Source organism: Onychomys torridus, chromosome 14, assembly GCF_903995425.1.
Source record: "Onychomys torridus chromosome 14, mOncTor1.1, whole genome shotgun sequence".
In the NCBI taxonomy this organism is placed as follows: Eukaryota; Metazoa; Chordata; class Mammalia; order Rodentia; family Cricetidae; genus Onychomys; species Onychomys torridus.
The window spans coordinates 44867384-44885738 of NC_050456.1; the positions used below are offsets into that span (position 1 = coordinate 44867384).

Consider the following 18355-nt stretch of genomic DNA (forward strand, 5'->3'; position numbering starts at 1 on the left):
CAGAGAGCCGGGTGCGTGGATGTGGGGTGATGATGAGTGTGGTGGTGATTGAGTGTGGTGGTGATGAGTGAGTGGTGCGCTGGGCTGGTTCTTCTCCACACACACGGGTGAAACACGCCTGGCCCTCCTGTGTCCTAGTCCTTCAGAGAAACAGGCCCCGTATCGGGCGCTTACCCAGTTCCTGTGTTTGCTTCTGCAGATCGGGATCAAAGCTACTCACATTAAGTTACCGAGAACGTCCACAGAGTCTGAGGTGAGTGTGGGGATGAGCGTGCTGAGCTCATGACCTGTCTGCTTCTTTAGTGGAACTTGAGGGGTGAGAGATACACTTTGCAGATGAAAGACCCCCCCCCCAGGTTCTTCTTCCTATCCCTCTCTTCCCCCTTCCAACATGTGTGTGGTAAAACACTTGTTTTAGGTGTTAAAGTATGTCATCTCCTTGAACGAGGACTCCACTGTGCACGGGTTCATAGTGCAGCTGCCTTTGGATTCAGAGAATCCCATCAACACGGAAGCAGTCATCAACGCTATAGCACCCGACAAGGATGTGGATGGGTAGGTGCCGGTTTCCTTACTACGCTTCTCTTCTGGACACACACCACACTTGTTTTTGAAGAACAGAGGCTCCCTTCCCTCTTCCCTATTTTGACGACTTTGTTTCAGGTTGACGAGCGTCAGCGCTGGGAAACTCGCCAGAGGTGATCTGAGTGACTGTTTCATCCCATGCACACCCAAAGGATGCTTGGAACTCATCAGAGAGACAGGTAAAAATGAGCAGAACCAGCAACCAGAGGGCGCCGTTTCCTGAGAGCCTTCTACATACATGGCAAGACAGAGGAAGTGGGCCCTAGAGAAATGGATTTGATTGACAAAAAGAAAAGAAAGAAAAAAGGTGAAGAAAATGCTTTCAGTTTTCTCCCCAGCCCTGTGGAGTATGCACGCTCTTGTTTAACAGTGAGGAAACAGGCTCAGAGCCAGTGAGTGTACTTGCAAAAACACCTGTAATCCCAGAACTTGGAAGGAGGGTCATGAGTTTGAGGCCACCCTGGATACATGAGAACTTGTCTCAAAACCAAAGGCTAAGGTTCAGTTCCCTGCACTAAAAACAAAAATAAGCAAACAGACAAAAGGCCGGAGAGAGAGTTTCTGTCCTGAGATAACAGAACCAAGATCTGAAGCCAGGGTTATGTGCATCCAAAGCAAGTTATTTTGGGTCGAGGTGGGTGGGGTGGGAATCCTAAATGACAGTAAGAATTCAGAGTGCAAAAGTGTAAGTTCCTGTCCCTGGAGCCAGCACCAAGTCCCTACTGTGGTTCCAGCAGTAGACAGATGGCTGGAACGGATCTCGTGAACAGTCGCCCTACATTACTTTATTATATAGCTAGTACCTTCGTATTTTAGTTTCATCATGAATACTTTTAGCAGAGTTTATTTTTTGCAAGGAAATGAGTTCTGTTAGAAAGAAGTAGGTTAGAAGTTTCAAGTGAGGCATTTGGCCAGCATTATTAATGAACGTTGTCTGCCCTGGGCCAGTGACGGTCCAGCCAGCGGCCTTGGCCCAGCTATGACAGTTCAGACCTACAATTTATATTCTTCCGAATGTTTAGCCAATGTTTATTACAGCTTTATAGAAACAACTCTCGTGAGCTGCAGCAGCTGTGGCTTCCCAGTGTCTCACAAGTGAAGCCACTGGAGTCCTAAGGTAGCTTCAGCTCTTTGCTGAATCCTCACTAGTACAGTAAGGTCATTGATTGATAGTGATTGGTTTGCAGTGCTGAGGATGAAACCCAGGGACTCCAGCATGCTAGTTGGTTGTTCTACAGTGGATCCACGCCTCCAACCCACCAATGCACCTGTTAATCATTTCAAACTGTGAGGACTCCAATTCTAGTATGGATGGTCATGACACTAACATTCTCTAAGCGCTGGTTTTCTGATGATGTTGGTTATTGATGATGAGATGTCAGAGTATTATTATTGAGAAGTGTGGTTTAAATCTCAAACAGAGGTTCATAGCTTTTTAGCCTTGATGGGATAGAGTGGCTGGGCAGAGTGTTGCGGAACTCTCTCCTTCCTTCTGTGTGGGTAGCTCCTTCTCAGCCCCCTCCTGGTAACCCCACGCAGCTCCCACACTGCTCCTTCCTCACAGTCATGGGCTGCATCTCATAGACCAGGGATGAGGTAGAGCACGCATCACCTCTGTGGGACAGCAAGTATCAGTGCTGAAAAGCACATCACTAGACTGGGTCTGGTGATACATGAGACAGGACCATGAGTTCGAGGCTGAGCTAGGGAGAGAATGGATCAGGGCTAAACCAGGCAACTGAGAGTATCTCAAAATAAAAACAAGCCTCGGGATATAGTTCAGTGGAAGAGCTCATGCCTGAGGCCCTGGGTTTGGTCCCCAGTACTGGGGGTGGGGGATGTTGATGCAGTGGCAGGAGCGTAAGTGCTGAGTCAGCAAAAAGGTTTTCCCATCACTTACGGTTCCCATTGTCACTTCCCTGCAAATAACCCTGTGGTTCGGGCCCTCAGCCAGACAGAACTTTGGATGAGAAACTGTGTGAATAAATTCGCCAAATTTGGAAAGCCTCACTGATACTAATCTAATTTCCTCCTGTGCTGTGACCCTGTTCCATACACCATGGTTTTCATGACTATTTTGCTCATGTAGTTTAATCTGATAACTACTTCCATATGGCCGTTAGCTGTGTGTCGAGGTTTCTTTTTTGGAGTGTAGGATTGCTTCCCACTCCCTTATGACTCAATGAACAAATCTTGGCCTAAGCAGATCTCCAAACCCCACTGCAGGAAGGACAGTGTACAAGTCCCAGACTATGGCTGGAACTGAGAAGGTGATTGCCAAGGGAGCGTTCTTAGGAAGACTTCTGGTGGATGCAAAGAATCTGCTTCTGTGCGCTTATGCTCTGTCTCCCATTCGGGGGGCGTGTGTGAGGGAGGGCAGCTGCTTTTCCACCTCTGATGCCTGCTGGCTTCTCTTCCAGGGGTGCAGATTGCCGGCAGGCACGCTGTGGTGGTTGGGCGGAGTAAAATAGTTGGTGCCCCCATGCATGACCTGCTTCTGTGGAACAATGCCACAGTGACCACCTGCCACTCCAAGACTGCCAATCTGGACAAAGAGGTAGGAGGTGCAGAGTACAGTAGGCAACCGGCATGCGTGGGTGCATTCTCTCCCTGAACCCCAGCAACTGCACTGTGCTTCTGGTCTCACTTACAGGAGGGAGGAACAAACTCAGATCATAAACTTGTCCACATTTGTTTATCCAGCTCATTCTGACCATATACTTTTTACACCACTCTGCCCCTTGGCACACAGGGTTTAGCAGTATTATGCAGGGAATAATGCCAGGCAGTGAAATTACATCATGTGCAGATCACCCAGGCATGATGTTGTTGGCCTGTGGGAATGGAGGCGCTTGGGAAGAGGTTGTGGGCAGTGGGCATCTTCAGCTGCCTGTTCTCTGTTGCTTTATTATTGTTATTTTTGTGGTTAGGCCGAGTTGAACCCCTTACAGGAGGGAGGTATTTTACCACAGAGCTACATCCTTAGCCCTGGCAGCTTGTTTTGTATTCCTGATCCAAGAATGTTCATTCGCACAGCCGTGTCCTTGTTAGTGGTGTAGTTTTGTATGTGGGCAGAGAACAAGATGGAGGCCTGGCACCCCCTCTTTAATATTCTTAAACTGTTCTATGGTGATGGTGGTAGCCCTCACATCCCAGAAAAGAGAGTGCATTCATTCTCCAGGGTTACATAACCAGGAACGCTGTCCTGAGTCTGGCTCCAGACCTGTGCTCCCCAGCCCCCACAGGTTCTCATTGCCTTTCCCATTAGGGGAAATAACTAGGAAAGGAGGCTTCTGGCGTTATAGGACTGAGCACAGCCTGGGATGGGTCAGCAGCAGCTCTGTGCTTTGCACTGGAGACCTTAGCCAGTATCCCTGAAAGTGTTGTTGATAACTCAAGATTTAATACCACAGCTCAGGATTTTCCTTTCCATTCTAGGTGTGTGTGTGTGTGTGTGTGTGTGTGTGTGTGTGTGTGTGTGTGCACGCGCGCGCGCGTGCATTTGATTACTAAGTCTCTGAAGTCTTCCTTCCCTCTCTTCCCCTAGGTAAATAAAGGAGACATTCTTGTGGTTGCCACAGGGCAGCCTGAGATGGTGAAAGGGGACTGGATCAAGCCCGGGGCTGTCGTCATTGACTGTGGGATCAACTACGTTCCCGGTGAGTGGTGCTGGAGCTGGAAAACTTCAGGTTTTATATCAAGTACTGGGGCTTAGTGAGACAGGCTTTGTCAGGAGGTGAGTGGTTGTCGTTTGGGAGCTGTCCTGTCTCGGGTCAGAGGTATGGCTCCCCACTGTTCTATGCTATCCTCAGTTGACTTAGTCCAGAGAGAGTGGGAGAGGAGGCAGGTGTATTGCTGCTTGCTTGTTTGTTTATCTGTCTGTCTGTCTGTTTATTTACTTGAGATAACAGTCTCTTCCTGTAGACAACCTGGCCTTGACTTCACAGGTGTCCTGTGCCAGCCTCCTGAATGCTGGGACTATAGAGGTGTGCTCATCTGGCTGCTGGTCTACCTTTATGTAACAGTCACCTTTTATTTTAACAGAGGCAACAGATAGACGTGAATGATGTGCTACAATAGTTTTCCCTTATTGATGATCTTGCTTTCCCTGGTTTCAGTTACTCATGGTCAACTGTGGTCTAAAAATATTGAATGGAAAAGTACTACTAACCAGTCATTGAGGTTGTTCTTAAGACAGGTTCTCACTCTGTAGTCTTGGCTGGCCTGGAAATCACTGTAGAGACCAGGATGGCCCTGAACTCCCAGAGATATGCCTGCCTCTGCCTCCAGGGTGCTAGGATTAATGTCGAGCATCACCACACCTCAACAGTTAATGAATTTTAAATTGTTTGCCACCCTGAGTGGCTTGATGAAATCTTGTGACACCTTTCTCTGTCCCACATCCTCCCACTTGGGACAGGAACCATGCCTTTGTCACCTGTGTCCATGCTAACTAATGACACTACTTGCTTGTTAGTCTCTTGGTAACCTCCACTTATCAGATTTGAACTTACAGCATCAAATTTGGTGACAAGCGCTTTTACCCACTGAACCATCTCCTGTCTGTGCGGCAGGTTGTTCTTTCAAAAGAATTTCCAAGAACATTACAGGAATACCTATGTATGTATGTGTGTGTGTGTGTGTGTGTGTGTGTGTGTGTGTGTGTGTGTGTGTGTGTGTATGTATGTATATATGTATGTATTCTGATGAAAGGAACAGTTACTAATTTAGTAACTACTTCAGTGCATTGAGTGTTGTGGCAGGCCTTGGGCTCTGAGTGCGTATGGCCCAGTTCTGGACTCCACCTGTTCATTCATTCATTCATTCATTCATTCATTTTGTGGGTGTACATGCTGAGCACAGGACTGTATGCACTGAACCAGTGCTCTCCCATTGAACTATGCCAGCAAGTACCCTTCTCTGTACTTGGAATTTAAATAGCTTCCTGACTTCTCTCCGTCAGTTCTTCCTAAGCCATGTCTGATTTCCTGTCACCCAGGGATGACCTTTGTCTTCTGAAAACCCTTCTCTCCTTGCTCTGATCACACAGCACTCAGTGTTTTGGGTGTGCCTGTGTCCGCAGTCAGCCCCTCAGTGGTCTCGGCGCTGCCTTGTCCTGCACCCTGCCTTCTGACACTAGCATCAGATCTGTTGTTGGGGCGAGCTGCAGCAAAGATCATTTTTTTTCTTTTTCTCGCTTCCCATCTGAAGTTTAAAATGCAGACACTGAGCTGCCAGGAGCATTAGTCACTGTCAAGTTCTCCCCATTTCTAACCTCCCTCCCACTCGGCCTCGCTTTTAAGACAGTAGCTCATAATTGATCACTCATTTTCTGGGTGTAATTATCCAACGGGTGCGGAAGAAGTCGCTCTCCTGATCCCCCCACTGTGAACACTTGCAATGTGACATCTAAGCTCAGTCTGCGCACATCTGTGGATCATAAACTACTATGGGCGGTTTCAAAAAAAAAAAAAGTGAGCAGTGGTGGCGCACGCCTTTAATCCCAGCACTCGGGAGGCAGAGCCAGGCAGATCTCTGTGAGTTCAAGGGCAGTCTGGTCTACAGAGTGAGTTCCAGAGAAACCCTGTCTCAAAAAAACTGGAAAAAAAAAAAAAGATGAGCCGTGAGACAGAAAAGAAAAACATGGGCTGGGGGGGTACAGCTCAGTGATAAGAGTTTGCCTAGTTTGTGTTATACACTGGATTTGATCCATATTACTTCAGGGAGAGGGAGATTTTTTAGAGATTGAAAAAAAAAACAAAACGAAACAAAACGAACAAACAAACCTGGGTCAGGATCTAGAATTCTGTGGATATGTCCGAAACTTTTGATTTCTAAACATTGATTTCTCACGTAAATGGTGAAATCGCATAGGTGTCATTGATATTTTCACCAATCCTAGGCATAGGGGCACATACATTTTAGTAAGGCCACACTGTTGTTCTCTGAGAATGGTAAAATCCCTGAACTATAGGCCAAAGGTAGGCTTCTTGGAATGTCTTCATTGGATGAAGCAATCTAGTCCACCCCTGGGCCACTTCTTGCTTCCTATTTTTTAAATTGTTTGCTCAAGAATTGATTCTCAGCGGTAGGACAGGAGCTTAGCAAGCACTAGACTCTGGGTTTTATCTTATTAAAAAGAGAAGAGTTGTTTGTGTGATCCACTCAAGGATAAAAGGAATACATCGCTTTAGCAATGAATGAATTAATGCATACATTAATGCATCTATTTTTCTAGTTTTTAAATGTCGATTTGCAGGGTTGGGGAATCAAACTCAGGACCTTGCACATTCAGGGCCAACGCTCTGCCATTGAGCCACATCTCCAGTCACCTCAAAAGAATACGTTTTAGGAATCGAGCAGAGTGAGGAAAGTATTGGTCAGAACTTGCGAATGTGTTTTTCCTGCTTAGCTTCCTAGAAAAAGTAGTTTGAAAAGTGCTGATGTTTTATTTAGAAGGGATATGAAAAGAAGGGATTCCCTGTCACGCCCAGATCTAGTCTCCGCTCACCCAGTGTAATAGCTTCTGTACTGGCCTCTATGGTTAGGGGTCTCCAAATTAAATGTCAAGATCAAACTCCAATGAATTCTATGCTTGGACCTTTCCATTGACAGAGAGAGTCTGGGGTTGGGAATGGATAACCGCAGTGCTGATAAGCGGTCCCTTTCCCGCTGACCACACATCTTCTGTGAGGCGCTTATCCCCTCCGGCAGCAGGCCATTGAGTCGGCTCTTACAGTGTTTGGTCGCTGTGTGCAGGCGCTGGGTGCATGTGGAAGTCAGAGGGTAACTTCCTGGAAGTGGTTATTGCCTTCACCTTGGTGAGGTGGTTTTCTTTCGGCCGTTCTGTCTACCACAGACTAGCTGGCCCCCTAGTTTCCTGTCTCCAGCTCACCCTAGAAGTGTTGGAATGACAGGGATAGAGCATCTTACGTGGGTTCTGGGGCTCTGACTCACTCAGCTTGTGTGGTTCCCCTGGCTCTGCTTTTGCTTTATGAACCATCCTTCCCACCTCCTTAGCATTTTAAAATGGCTTTGAGGATGACAAGGAGAACCTTTCTTGTCACAGTGTGCCGCTGTAGCCTCTCAGCAACCTAAAACATTGCGAGCAGGTGTGTGTCAGGCCTTTGTATCTTTGGACCATCTTGGTTCTCGGTTGTTTTGTGTTTGGCTACATCTGAAAACTTCCTCTTGGCCACAGAGACACCCTCAAAGAGAAGTGGCAGTGTGGCTACCATTCTACCAGACCCTCCCGGGGGTGACTTAAGTGTCTAGGCCTGTGCCCCTACCCTGGCATAGCCTGGAAGGGCACCAGAGCAGGGTGTAGGATGTTCTTTGTGTGAGTGAGCAATGGTGCATCACTGCATTTGTTCCCTTGAATAACTATTCTTTGCTGGTGAGATTTGTAGTTCTGGTCCTTTTAAGGGAAGTGTAATTATATTCTTTGCCTTGAGCAAGCATTTAAGTAACTGCTGTCTTTGGAACTGGCTGTTGAATTGTTCCTTCAGCTCCTGCCTGGAGCTCACTAACTGCTGACAGTTGCTGTAGAAACCGTATCTGGCAGCTGTGACATAGTTAGAGCTTTGTATACCTAAAAAAAAAAAATTCCTTTGTAGGCCTTGGCAAATTAACATTTTAAAAGGTCGTCAGTTTTAAGAATAAAACACATATTTGATTTATCACCAGAGACTACAAAAGGATTCTCTGGGATCTGAAAAGCCCCCTTTAAAAAGGATTTATTTTATTTGTTTACTTTTAAATTACTTCATTTTCATTTCTTGCCATTTACACATCTTATGAGGTCTTCGGGAGAATATAATTTTCCCCCTAGAAAATAGAGAACACCTGCTATCTATCTCACATTGGTGCTGGGGATAGAATCCAGGGCCTGACGCGTGCTGGACCAGTGTTCTACCATTGAACTGCACCTGGCCCTGTCCAGTAGCTTTCATTAAAGTAGACACTTGAGCCTCGCAGGACTAATACACACCTACATTTTACATAGACCTTTTTTCTGGGGTGAGGGGGAACCACATTGTCATAGGTAATCACTAAAGTTGGAGATTAACACCATGGTTGTGACTCTCGGCCTTGGCTTTTTCTCCTCTTTTCTCTTCTGAACCAGACGATACAAAACCAAACGGAAAGAAAGTTGTTGGCGACGTGGCATATGACGAGGCCAAGGAGAGGGCGAGCTTTATCACACCTGTCCCCGGTGGTGTGGGACCCATGACCGTGGCAATGCTGATGCAGGTATGGTGCAGAAAGTTCTCATTGTCCCGAAGACCTCCCTACCCGAAGACACCTCTCGAGACCTACTCAGAAGTTAGGCGCTGAGGGGAAATGGTGGGAGAGAACAAAGAAATGGTATCTGTCACATTAGTAGAGGAAGCGACGCCCCTTTTGCAGCCTTTGGAATGTAGAATGAAGTAGAGACACGCGCGGCCTGGCTCTCCACTTGCTGATGTGGGTGAGACAGAAGCCCCAGAGCATGGCGCCTCCTCACTCACTCCTATTTGAGGTGCTTTTCAAGGGTAATGGTGAACTGGTTCAGTTGGGGACTCGAATGTAAGGACCTGGGCCTTGGACCTGATTGTGGAGTCAAACTGTTGATCTCTCCAATCTCCATGTCTGTCGCTTTGCCCAGAGCACAGTAGAGAGCGCACAGCGTTTCTTGGAGAAGTTTAAGCCAGGAAAGTGGACAATTCAGTACAACAAGCTCAGCCTCAAGACACCAGTTCCGAGGTGAGAATGAGATGCCCTTGGTTAGAACTCCTTTGTGGCTGGTGGGGCTTCAACTGCTACGTACTGTGGGTCTGTGGCTGCTTCTACTGACAGCGGTAGATGGATGGTGGAGGAGGATGTTACTTGTGGGGTTCATTAAATGCAGTAACTAAAGATCGACACCCATCTTTGTGTTTTTAAAGTGACATTGATATATCGCGATCTTGCAAACCAAAGCCCATCTGTAACCTGGCCCGAGAAATTGGGCTTCTCACAGAGGAGGTGGAATTGTATGGAGAAACAAAGGCCAAAGTCTTGCTGTCGGCACTAGAACGCCTGAAGCGCCAGCCCGATGGGAAATACGTGGTAGTGACTGGGTACGTGTGTCCCGTGGCCTGCAGAGTCTTCTACAAGCGGCCTGTCCATTATCAGCAGTGGTGGCATTTACACTTAGGACACCTGTGTGGAAGAGCGGTTAGCTCAGTCTTTTGTTGTTGGTGTTTTTTGTTTGTTTGTTTTGTGTTTTTGAGACAGGACTTCTCTGTGTAGCCCTGGCTGTTTTGGTATCTCTTTGTAGATCAGGCCGGCCTTGAATTCAGAGATCATCTTGCCTCTGCCTCCAGAATGCTTCGATTAAAAGCATGCGCCGCCACCATCCAGACCTGCTGTTTTAAGGTTTTATTTCTTTAGTTTATGAGAGAGAGTGTGTGTGTGTGTGGGCGGGGGGTTGCCCACAGACTCCTAAAGAAGCAATTCTAGGGGATCTGATGGCCTCTTTAGCAATTCATACGGTGCACTTACATGCATGCAGGCAAAACACTCATACACATAAATAAGAACAAATAAGTAATCTTTTTTTTTTTAAGGGGGAGAAAGGGCTGGAGAGATGGCTCAGTGATTAAGAGCACTGGCTGTAGCCGGGCATTGGTGGCATACGCCTTTAATCCCAGCACTTGGGAGATAGGTAGATGGATCTCTGTGAGTTTGAGGCCAGCCTGGTCTACAGAGTGAGATCCAGGACAGGTACCAAAGCTATATAGAGAAACCCTGTCTCGGGGGGAAAAAAAAGGTCACTGGCTGCTTTTTCAGGGGACCAGGGTTCAGTTCCCAGTGTCCATATGGAGGCTCACAACTGTCTGTAACTCCAGTCCTGAGGAATCTGATGCCCTCTTCTGGCCTCCACATGTATTGCAAACATGTGATACGCATACATATCCAGACAAAAACACCCATACACGTGAAATAAAAAGTAAATTTTTATAAAAGGAACTTAAAAAAAACTACAGGATAACAGGGTCAGGTGTCAATTATATTTCTTATAGTGAGTAGAGCTAAAGCTCTTTTGTATTATTGTGTACATACATGATACATGCATGTAGGGCTGCTTGTGTGGCAGCGGAAGGACGGTTTTGTGGAGTTGGTTCTTTCATTCCACCTTTATACGGGGTCCGGATAGAACTCAGGATGAGGCTTTGATGTGGAGTCATCTGGTAGGCCCAGTTTTTTGTCTTTAAGTGTTTGAAAATCACAACAAGTCTTAGAAAAAGATCTCTCAGGGTTTCTGTTCCTTTTTTTTCTTTTCTTTTCTCTTCTCTTCTCTTCTCTTCTCTTCTCTTCTTCTTCTCTTCTCTTCTCTTCTCTTCTCTTCTCTCTCTCTTTCTTTCTTTCTTTTTTTTGTGCCGGAGCTGAGGACCGAACCCAGGGCCTTGCTCTTGCTAGGCAAGTGCTCTACCACTGAGCTAAATCCCCAACCCCCTTTTTTTTAATAATTTTTTTCTTTATATTTTTTGTGTGCGCATCTACAGAGGCCAGAAGAGCATACAGGATTCTCCTGGGCTAAGTTATGGGGGACTGCAAGCCTTGGCTTGTTAGGTACCCAAACTCAGTCTTCTTGAAGAGCGGCAAGCGCCCTTAGCTGCTAAGCCATCTCTCTAGGAGTTGTCTCTAGAGTGTCCAGTGATTCGAGTGACATTAATTCTATTGTCTTTTGCTCTCTTCTTGAAGAATAACCCCGACACCCCTGGGAGAAGGGAAAAGTACCACCACAATCGGGCTGGTGCAAGCCCTCGGCGCCCACCTGAATCAGAATGTCTTTGCGTGTGTGCGACAGCCTTCTCAGGGCCCCACCTTTGGAATAAAAGGTACTTGTGGCCAGAGGGACCTGCCTCCCTGCCCTTCCATTGGTCCTCGCAGACTGACTTTACCCATGGTCGCTTATGGAGGCTTCAGCTCATTTGACAGCTGGAGTATTCACTTCAGACATTTGTGTTGTGATGCATTTGAGGGAGGCTTTCATCGGTACCCCAAGACTTACGACTTTTGGTAGACACAGGGATGTGTAAAATGGAGTTCAAAGGGCTTTTATTTGACCGAGACATCCACTCTGCTGTCACAGTAGCAATAAAGGAACTCATGGCTGCTGATCCAAGGCTTCCATTGAAACAGACCAGCCCCACTGAATGAGTAAAGCCTGACCCTGTTCAGTGTATGCTTTGTGTTGGGTATTGGGCTCAGCACTTTGTGTATGCCTCATTCTTTCTTCCCATGTGAGATGGTAGCATCACCGCTTTATGATAGCAGAATGGAACCTCATTGGTAACTTGGTTAAAGGCACCATTTTACATTTATTTGCTTGTTTGTTTATGTGTTTATGCCATGGCCTCGTATGTTGGTCAGAGGACAACCTCCTTAATTTTTCTCTCTTTCCGCCATATGGATCCTAGAGATCAGACTGTGGTTGTCAGGCTTGGCAACAAGCACCTTTACCCCCACAGCTATGGGGTCGCATGTCAGATATTTACATTACGATTCATAACAGTAGCAAGATTACAGTTGTCAAGTAGCAACAAAATAATCTTATGGTTGTAGGGGTGGTCACCACAACATGAGGAAATGTATGAAAGGGTCAGGGCATTAGGAAGGTTGAGAGCCGCTATAACTCAGACCACAGCAACTCTTGGCCAGTTTCCAGCTCTAAGCCACTACACACCCTTTAGATTAGGGGAGAACACTAGTTCGGAACTATATTTAACCTGCTAATTTTGGTCACCGTGGTTTGGAATGATGCTCTTTTACTGTCTTTCTTTTTTCCAGGTAATTTATTTATTTTATTTAGTGTTTATTTTGCATACATTGGTTGGGACTCAATTCAGAGCATCACACTTGCTAGGCAAACACTGCCACTGAGCTGCACACTCACACATGCTTCGGTTTTTGCTTTTGCTTTCTTTGTGCATACTCTTTGTACACGGTGCTGTGCTGTGTAAGGACACCTTGACACAAATATGTGTGGCGTACCCCACACCCCATACCCTCCCTTTTCTCCACTCTTCCCCCTCCCGTTACCCCTCTATGTTTTCCTAGACAGGTTTGCCTCTGCTTTCAAAACAGACTCTTTTAATTGAAACGATTTTTATTAATTATGGCTTTTTCATGTGCTGGATGACGAGGTATCATGTTCTGCTTGTTCCAGTAATTAATGCAAATGTTCTCAACAGGCACACCTCTTCCCTCCTGCCAGGTTTGACTTCTTCTGTTTGTTACCTTCATTTTATCTTTGAGACAAGGTCCTTCCGGGTAGTTCAGGCTGGCCTGGAACTCACTGTGTAGCCCAGGCTGGCCACTGTGCCGAGCCTTTGAGCTTGTAACATCCCCCTTTTGACTGCAGGAGCGTTTCCCTTATTCTGACTAGAGAACCCCATTGTTCACCACATTGTTCTCTTACTGAATTTTTCTCTCTGCACAGTCTCTTCCTCGCTGAGATCAGATCTGTTCTTCACGCTGACATTTGTCTTACCTGGTGTTCTGGCACGTTGGACATCTTGACCAGCATTTTGTTAACCACACAGGCCAGCAGAGCACCAGCAGCTCAGCTGTTTTCTAATATATGTCTTTCTTCTATTCTGGAAGAGTCGGTGTCTCTGGGTTAGATGTGTACCTTCCGGATTCCTTTTTTGGAAGCCAGAGTAGCTTTGTAAGAGTAGGAATTTAAACAGGCTTGCCTTTATGTCGCTGTCACCTGGGATTTTTAGTATGTTAGGAATCACAGGGAACTTATTTCTAAAGATAATAAGTAGGTATGTATGTGTGCGTTTACAGCTTTGTCATCTGCACTCAGACTTCAATTGAGAGACTGCTCGGCGTGAACACGATGAAATGTTTTAGTGCGGAGAGGGAAATTAGAAAACAATGGCTCACATCTGTCCAAATGACTAGAAAGTAAACAAACAGTATGCTTAGGAGTTGCGGAAACCGGTTTGTTTGGTCTTTGGATTCCAAGTCATGGAGCAGCGCGTTAACATGAGTCCCCACCCTTGGTCTGTCCTCTAGGTGGCGCTGCAGGAGGTGGCTATTCCCAGGTCATTCCTATGGAAGAGGTAAAGCAATCCAGGGTTTGACTCAACTTGACTCTGTATGATAGCTTTTCCCCTCCAGAGATGAGGGGTTATTATTATTATTATTATTATTATTTTTTTTTTTTTTTTTTAGAATACTAGTGGACAATCCACTTGTTTCTTGGCAGGAACAACACATTAAACAAAAGCATCTTTATTTGTGTTGTGACAATAGCTTGGTCTCCGGGTCTGCCTTTCAGTGGGGATAATCATTTTGAGCAGGTGAACACATGCTGCATGCTCTCTAGAAACACCAGAGTCCTCGTGACACAGGAGTAGTGGAGGGACCCTGAGGGGAGCAGCGGTCTGTGCTCCTTCTTGTTTGTTGAGCCTCTGCTGATCTCGGGGGTGGGGGGTGCCCTGTTCTCTGTGCTCCGTTCTCTGGACGCTTTTGTGGAGAACTGCTCATTCTTTCTTTGGGAGGAGTTGTTTCAAGGGGCAGATCACCAACTGGGCATTGTTCTTTAAAGCAAATAAATAGTTTCCAGTGCTCCCTGTGTAGCTCAGGCTGGCCTTGAACTGATGACAGTCCTCTCTCAGCCTCCTGAGTGCTGGGGTGACAGGCATAAGCCACCATGCCTGGTTTCAGGCATTTGCTTTCCATAGAGAAACCCACTTAGGAGCCTGTCCACTAGCTGGGCTTCAGCCAGCACCCACTGGTGTTAGTGCAGGAGGTTGTGGGAGGAGGAGGGGTCAGCTGTGGCTTCTGCTCTTTTGTAGTTTAATCTCCACCTCACTGGTGACATCCACGCCATCACTGCAGCTAATAACCTTGTGGCTGCGGCCATCGATGCTCGGATGTTTCATGAGCTGACCCAGACAGACAAGGTAGGATGCAGAGGGGTGTGTATGTGTGTGTGAGTGAGTGAGTGAGATGGGGAAGTGCCAGAGTCGGTTAGTGTTGGTCCTTTGGGTGCTGAGGCAGGTGATGTGACAGTGGGGACCCCCCACCCCATCTAAAGCTCTTCTCTTCCCTTTCTCCAAGGCTCTTTTTAATCGCTTGGTACCTTCAGTCAATGGAGTAAGAAAGTTCTCTGATATCCAAGTCCGAAGGTTACGGGTAAGCTTTTTCCTTCTTGGTCGCTGACATTGTAAGACACTTAATTGATAAAGACAACGGGGATTGAAGGTAGGGGTTTTCCCCTGTTTCTTTATATAACTTATAAGAGACTGATCCTGTAGTAAATAGAGCACTGACAATCTGCCCTCAGCTAAGAGAGAGAACAGGTGCTTTGTTTGTTTGTTTGTTTGTTTGTTTTTCAAGACAGGGTTTCTCTGTGTAGTTTTGGCGCCTTTCCTGGCTCTCACACTGTAGACCAGGCTGGCCTCGAACTCACAGAGATCCGCCTGGCTCTGCCTCCTGAGTGCTGGGATTAAAGGTGTGTGCCGTCATGGAGATGTGCAGCTTCTGGAGTCTGAATTGCTGCTCTCCCCAGCCCTGGGATCGTGAGCAAACTCTGTGGGCTGCCTCTCCATGAGCATAATAATGCTAGCCCGACATAGATAAAGGACCCTGGAGAATCAGTGAATTCTGTATTTTATTGGGATTTCTTTAACCTATGTAGCCATTTAAAAAGTATTTGTTTGTGTATTAAGTGTGGGCACGTGTGGGTCATAGCACCATGTAGATGTCAGGGGAGAGCTTTTGGGATTCAGTCCTTACTTCTCAGTGTGTTGGAGCAGGGTTGCTCTTGTATCTGCTGCTAAAGCAGTATACAATTCTCCCGTCTCCTCCTCCCCCCATCTCACTGTGGGAGTACTAGGATTATAGATGTGCACCACCACATCTAGCTTTACATGGGTTTGAGGAATTGAACCCAGATCACTGGGCATTCAAAGCAAGTGTGCTTACATTCCGAACAATCCACCCAATCCTATATCGTCAGTAAGCACATGTTTTATCACATAACCCAGAAATTCCACCTTCGATTTTTAACAAGAAAAATGAAACTTGGTGTTCACACAAAACCCTATAGACAAATGTTTTAATGACTCCATTAAAAATCTCCCCAAAGTGAGAAAAATCTTCACTGTTCTTCAATGGATGATTGCTTAAGCAAGCTGTGGTGCATCTGTGTGATAAAAAGACATGAGCTGCTGGTGTGCACAACTTGGTTGACTCTCAGAGGAATCACGTTGAATAAAAGAAGCCAGTATCATAGGCCAGGCCTCTGTTTATGCCACAACTGTAGTAATGGACATCAGACCACTGGATGCCAAGAGTCATGGGTCAAGGGAAGGTGTGGCTATAAAGGAATAATACAGGGACATTCTTGTGTAACTTTAATGAAGTAAGGAGAGGGTTTTTATATGTGTGTGCACATGTAAGCATTCCTAAATGGTGTGTACTGTTTATCAACAGTTCTATTCACTTTATTTTTAATTCTTTGCAACCCATCTTTTCTTGTGGTACTGAGGATTATAATCAGGGTCACGTACTTACTAAGCACACTGCCTGCCACTGAGCTACACCCCCAAACCTTGAAACTTTGTTGTGTTTATTGTTATTGTTTTTAATATTTATTTAATGTGTGTGGGTGCATGTCTGGTGCCCTTGGAAGCCAGAAGAGATCATCAGGTCCCCTGAAACTAGAGTTACAGACAGTTCTGAGCTGCCATATTGGTGCTGGGAACTGAACCTGTGTCCTCTGTAAGAACAGCAAGTGTTTTTAACCATCTGTCCAGCCCCGAGCAGTTAACTCTGTATTTTGATGCCGCAAGAGTAACCCATGGAGATGTCTTTACCCGGATGTGTTGTTTACATGTTGCTCTACTTACAATTCTGTTGATTGTTCATTATCAGGGTTTTTGTTTGTTGTTTTTGTTCTGCTGGCCACTGAGAATATACTAAGTAGCTTTTAAGCAGTTTGATATTCCTTAGCTGTTTGCCTCCCCAGAAACCTGTGCATCAGGTACATCAAGCTATATCCTGTGAGGTGGTGGGGTACTATGAAAAGAGCTGAAGACTTGTTACCTTACCTTTCCTAATGCCACCTCCTGTCAGTAGGGAGAGGGGACAATTCACTCAAGGATTCTTTCTTTTTTTTTTTTTTGGAGACAGGGTTTCTCTGTGTAGCCTTGGAGCCTGTCCTGGAACTCACTCTGTAGCCCAGGCTGGCCTCAAACTCACAGAGATCCGCCTGCCTCTGCCTCCCGAGTGCTGTCACTCCAAGATTTTAAATCAGATTTGCCCAGTGTTACAGTTCCCTTTGCAAGGATCAGACTAGGGCCCAGGTTCCTGTCCCTCTCTCCCAGGCACTCTCCACTGCATAGTGCTTCCTTGTTGGTGAAGTGTGAGTGTGTATGTGTGTGTGAGTGTCTGTGTGTGTGTATGTGTGTGTGTGTGTATGAGTCTGTGTTGTGTGTGTGTGTGTGTGTGTGTATGTATGAGTCTGTGTTGTGTGAGTGTGTGTGTGTGCGTGTGTGTGTGTGTGTGTGTGTGTGTGCTCCTGTGTGTGTGTGTGTGTCTGTGTGTGTGAGTGTGTGTGTCTCTGTGTGTGTGTATGTATGTGTGTGTATGTATGAGTCTGTGTTGTGTGAGTGTGTGTATATGTGTGTGTGTGTGTATGAGTCTGTGTGTGTGTGTGTGAGTGTGTGTGTGTCTGTGTGTGTGTATGTATGAGTCTCTCTGTGTGTGTGTGTATGTATGAGTCTGTGTTGTGTGAGTGTGTGTATGTGTATGTATGAGTCTGTGTGTGTGAGCGTGTTTTCATAGTCTTCCCAGAGTGCTCAGTCAAAAGTGGGTTACTGTGATTTAAAAAAAAAAAAAAAAAAAAAAAAAACCCAGGGGCTGGAGAGATGGCTCAGAGGTTAGGAGCACTGACTGCTCTTCCAGAGGACCAGGGTTCAATCCCCAGCAACCACATGGTGGCTCACAACCATCTGTAATGAGATCTGGCGCCCTCTTCTGTGTACATAATAAATAAATAAATATTTAAAGAAACAAAAGCAAAAACAAGTCATCTCCCAGAGTAGAGAGTAGAGTAGTGGTTGCCAGAGGCTAGGAGAGAAAAATGTAGGAAGATGTTGGTGTGGGCTCGTAGTGAGAAAATGAAGGGGCTAGATAGATGGTTCCATGGTCAACAACACTTGTTCTTGCAGAGAACCCAAAGTTAAGTTCCCAGAACCTACTTGGAGGGTTTCTCTGTGTAGCTTTGGAGGCTGTCCTGGAACTCACTCTGTAGACCAGGCTAGCCTCCAACTCACAGAGATCTGCCTGGCTCTGCCTCCTGAGTGCTGGGATTAAAGGCATGTGCGGTGCCGCGCCGCCACCACCCAGTGAAATATGTTAAAAACAAACAAAAGCAAGTGAGGAGGGCAGGCTCTGTTTTGGCGCACTTTTTTTTTTTCCGAGACAGGGCTTCTCTGTGTAGCTTTGTGCCTTTTCCCTGGAACTCACTTGGTAGCCCAGGCTGGCCTCAAACTCACAGAGATCTGCCTGGCTCTGCCTCCTGAGTGCTGGGATTAAAGGCGTGCACCACCACCACCGCCTGGCTCACTTGTTCCTTTTTGTGCAATGCAGGGTCATAACTCACTCTCTCACCCCCTCCCTTAACTTAATCATGACAATTCCCCATGGGCATGCCGTATCCAGGATGGACAGTTGAGACTGACCATCGCCTCCAACAGCTGGTTGTAGAGGAGGCTGATTG

General features: G+C 46.4%; 1 protein-coding gene across 2 annotated transcripts in view; it reads left to right on the plus strand.

Annotated features, from left to right (window-relative positions):
* Positions 1–18355, plus strand: part of Mthfd1 (methylenetetrahydrofolate dehydrogenase, cyclohydrolase and formyltetrahydrofolate synthetase 1) — a 70645-nt gene that overhangs the window by 27224 nt on the left and 25066 nt on the right. Inside the window, exons 4-15 of one of the 2 annotated variants that reach the window (XM_036206547.1) lie at positions 200–253; positions 419–555; positions 664–764; positions 3006–3142; positions 4133–4244; positions 8711–8838; positions 9233–9330; positions 9513–9686; positions 11314–11450; positions 13639–13685; positions 14424–14531; positions 14689–14763. In XM_036206547.1, coding sequence (XP_036062440.1) covers positions 200–253; positions 419–555; positions 664–764; positions 3006–3142; positions 4133–4244; positions 8711–8838; positions 9233–9330; positions 9513–9686; positions 11314–11450; positions 13639–13685; positions 14424–14531; positions 14689–14763 — 1308 coding nt within the window. Of the gene's footprint in view, positions 1–199; positions 254–418; positions 556–663; positions 765–3005; positions 3143–3900; positions 4024–4132; positions 4245–8710; positions 8839–9232; positions 9331–9512; positions 9687–11313; positions 11451–13638; positions 13686–14423; positions 14532–14688; positions 14764–18355 lie in introns of those variants that run through there. The other variant, XM_036206548.1, reaches the window with a different exon arrangement.